At 38.3% G+C, this 2986-nt stretch overlaps 1 protein-coding gene across 1 annotated transcript; it reads right to left on the reverse strand.

Moving 5' to 3' along the window:
• Window positions 1-272: 272 nt before the first annotated feature.
• LOC114179558 (scopoletin glucosyltransferase-like) lies at window positions 273-2635 on the reverse strand. The gene has a single exon (XM_028065940.2). It carries the CDS (start codon window positions 2175-2177, stop codon window positions 744-746), a length of 1434 nt encoding a protein of 477 aa, XP_027921741.1. The 5' UTR covers window positions 2178-2635; the 3' UTR covers window positions 273-743.
• Between the last annotated feature and the right edge of the window lie 351 nt (window positions 2636-2986).

The raw sequence follows: 2986 nt of genomic DNA on the forward strand, positions 1-2986 counted from the left end.
AATTATACATCTTATATTTATCATCACAGATAAGTGTTACATATGTCTAATCAAATAAAACCAGGCATTTGAATCATGAATTAATGAATGAAGTGCCTGAGAATTTGTGTGACGAATTAAGTGGCGCCGTTTATAGGATTGTTCGAATTTAATTGCGGAACGAAATTGAGCGATATTCTTCACGACTATAACTAGCCGATTCACCGTCCTAGTGTTTGAATCAATTTGATCCAAATTAATTTGCAGCTGTCACGTCACTGCGTAGAGTTAGTGCTTTCGGCTGCGTGATGTTGAACCAATATCGTTTCTAGAGACGCCAAAAATAATCCAAACAGCTGCCAAAAACTCACCAATTAAATTCGGCACTTTCCATTCAAAGTTAACAATATTGTCATAAATTGGTAAAATCTGTTCGCCCATTCACAACGAAAGCTTTTCATGAAACTTGGTCCTCCACCGAACAGATCTATTGCACCGAATAAATTGATGTAAGGAGCTGCTTCAATCACAAATCAATCAACCTTGAAACCCGCAACATGCTTCTGAATAAGTAGTTTTGATTTTTAATTGTTCTAAAATTATGTTGAATACTAATAAATAAATTTTCTTCATAGAAATTTACACAAATATTTGATAGAAAATAACAACACATTCAACTGAATCTTTTAATCATCAACGATAACACAATTTCGGACAGTATGGTTTTCTGGCGACAAATATGAATTGAACAAGGGAATTGCGCCTTAATGTGAAAGGGAGAGCAGCTCCTGAACCAAGGTATCCAAATTTGAGTAGGAAGAGCCTCCTTCTTCCACCGCTCGTTTCGCCATTTGAGCAAGAAGTTTTGCTCTGTTTCTCATTCCCTCTGCTTCTTCCTCTGCCAATACCCTTTTCACAGCTTTTTCTACAGCATCACACTTTATGCAACAATCCTCATCTCCCACAAAGTTACTCCATTTTCTAGCACCAACAGGCACACCAATCTTCAGCACCTCAACCACCAACTTCTCATTGTAAAACTGTTCAGCACCCACAGGCCAAGTGATCATAGGCACCCCAGCCACCACACCTTCCAAGCTTGAATTCCATCCACAATGAGTCACAAACGCTCCAATAGCTTCATGTTCAAGAATCAACGCTTGAGGTGCCCAACCTCTTATGATTACTCCCTTCTCTTTCGTTCTTTCCTCAAATCCTTCCGGCACCCATTCTTCTTCATTTTCTTCTCTCTTCCCCACCACCCACATGAACTCTTTCCCTGACGCCTCAAGTCCCAAAGCAATCTCTCGAAACTGAGAATCGGAAAACTTTGTCATGCTCCCAAAACACACGTAAACAACTGAACCAGTTGCTTTCCCGTCCAACCACTTTAAGCATTCATGCTCGTCTTCTTTTCCTCTTTTCTGCTCCTTATCCTTGTTGCAAAGTGACAAGGGGCCTATACCCCATGCTCTTCTCCCAAATTCCTTCACATATTGATCTGCATAATCCTTCTCTAGTTCATAAAAGCTGTTAACAACCACCCCATAGCTCCTCACCTCTGATTCACGAATTTCCTCCCAGAATCTCTTCGCCTCCACGTCATCTTTCCTAAAGAAACTTCCCACCTGCAACCTTGTCATTTTTATTTCACCAGGAAAATTAGGGAGAACGAATAATTCTGAATCCAAAGAAGTGTTCTTGTAAGGCTCGTACAGCCTCATTACTTCGTAAGCACCCAATGAGAAGAAACTCATCCCATGGAACACGAGCCTGGGAATTCCGAACTTGGCAGCAGAATCAGTTGCCCATGGGAAGAACATGTCTGCAACAACACAATTTGGATGGTGGTGAAGCAGCAGTTGCTCAAAGGGCTCCTGCAGCAACCTGGTAGCGTTACGGAAAGCTTGCAGTAAAGCTAGAGATGGAAGTGCGTTAACGTGTTCGCATCCTTCAGGTAAACCAGTCTCGGTGGTAGAAGGAAAGTTGATGGTTTGGATGTTGATCTCTTTGGTTTGATGAGTTTGGGTTTTTTGTATAGCTTTGGAGATGGTTGGTGCATTGAGTGGGGTGGTGATTATGGTGGCTCTCACCCCTTTTGCAGCAAACACCATGGCCATGTCAACGCAAGGTATCATATGGCCATGAGCCAGGAATGGGAAGAAAAATATGTTCAAAGAAGCATTTTTGTTTGCCATCTTTCACACTTGAATATGGGTAAGATATTATTCAGATTATGCGTAGAACGGGACTTCGTATATATGGCTCTATGCTTGTCACATTATTATGGAAAATAATAATACTATCACACCCTTCTACAAAAACATGCACCCACCTTTCAACCTACTATAATAATATAATAATTTGTATCCAAATTTTATCATATATTATTATGGAAAATTAGCTTGTGACAAATTTTTTTTTGAGAAACTTTACAAAGTTTCTAAAAATGAAATTAAAGTAGATTACTTTTTTATTTTTGGCTTAAAAACCTTTTTGTCCTCATTTTCGTAGTGTTTGTTGCGGATGGTCCTCATTTTGACAGAATGATTAAAATTGTCCTCATTTTTACCTAATGTTTAAAATGGTTCTCATTTTCGCAATTCGTGTTTTATTTGGTCCTTTTATGTAACGTCGTTTAAATCATTTACGGAGCATTGTATAAGTGGCACAGTTTGTATTAGGGTATGTTACGTGTATTGTACAGGTGGCTAATTAACGTTAATTTTTTCAATTTAAGAGAAATTTTGCAATTAGGAAAATTTCTTTATATTCGTCTTTCTTGAGCTCGGAATGAAGTGGAGAGTCAAGCATTGTACTGCATTTTGACTTTCCTTAAACTTCGTTCAATTTCACTTTTGCCAAACATTGATGTAATGCATTTTAATGAGGATGAATTAATGTTATGAATTTAACTTCTTCCAAACTTAGATCAATTTAATTTTTCCCAAACTTAGATTAATATCACTTACTTCAATGCTCAGATTAAGATGTCATTTCAAACATG

The sequence above is a fragment of the Vigna unguiculata genome, chromosome 3 (genome assembly GCF_037176805.1).
Source record: "Vigna unguiculata cultivar grain cowpea cultivar isolate G323 ecotype 2 chromosome 3, ASM3717680v1, whole genome shotgun sequence".
NCBI classification, from domain to species: domain Eukaryota; kingdom Viridiplantae; phylum Streptophyta; class Magnoliopsida; order Fabales; family Fabaceae; genus Vigna; species Vigna unguiculata.

Coding starts and splice junctions, on each gene's coding strand:
- LOC114179558 (XM_028065940.2), bottom strand. CDS start 2,177: ATGGCAAACAAAAATGCTTCTTTGAACATATTTTTCTTCCCATTCCTG.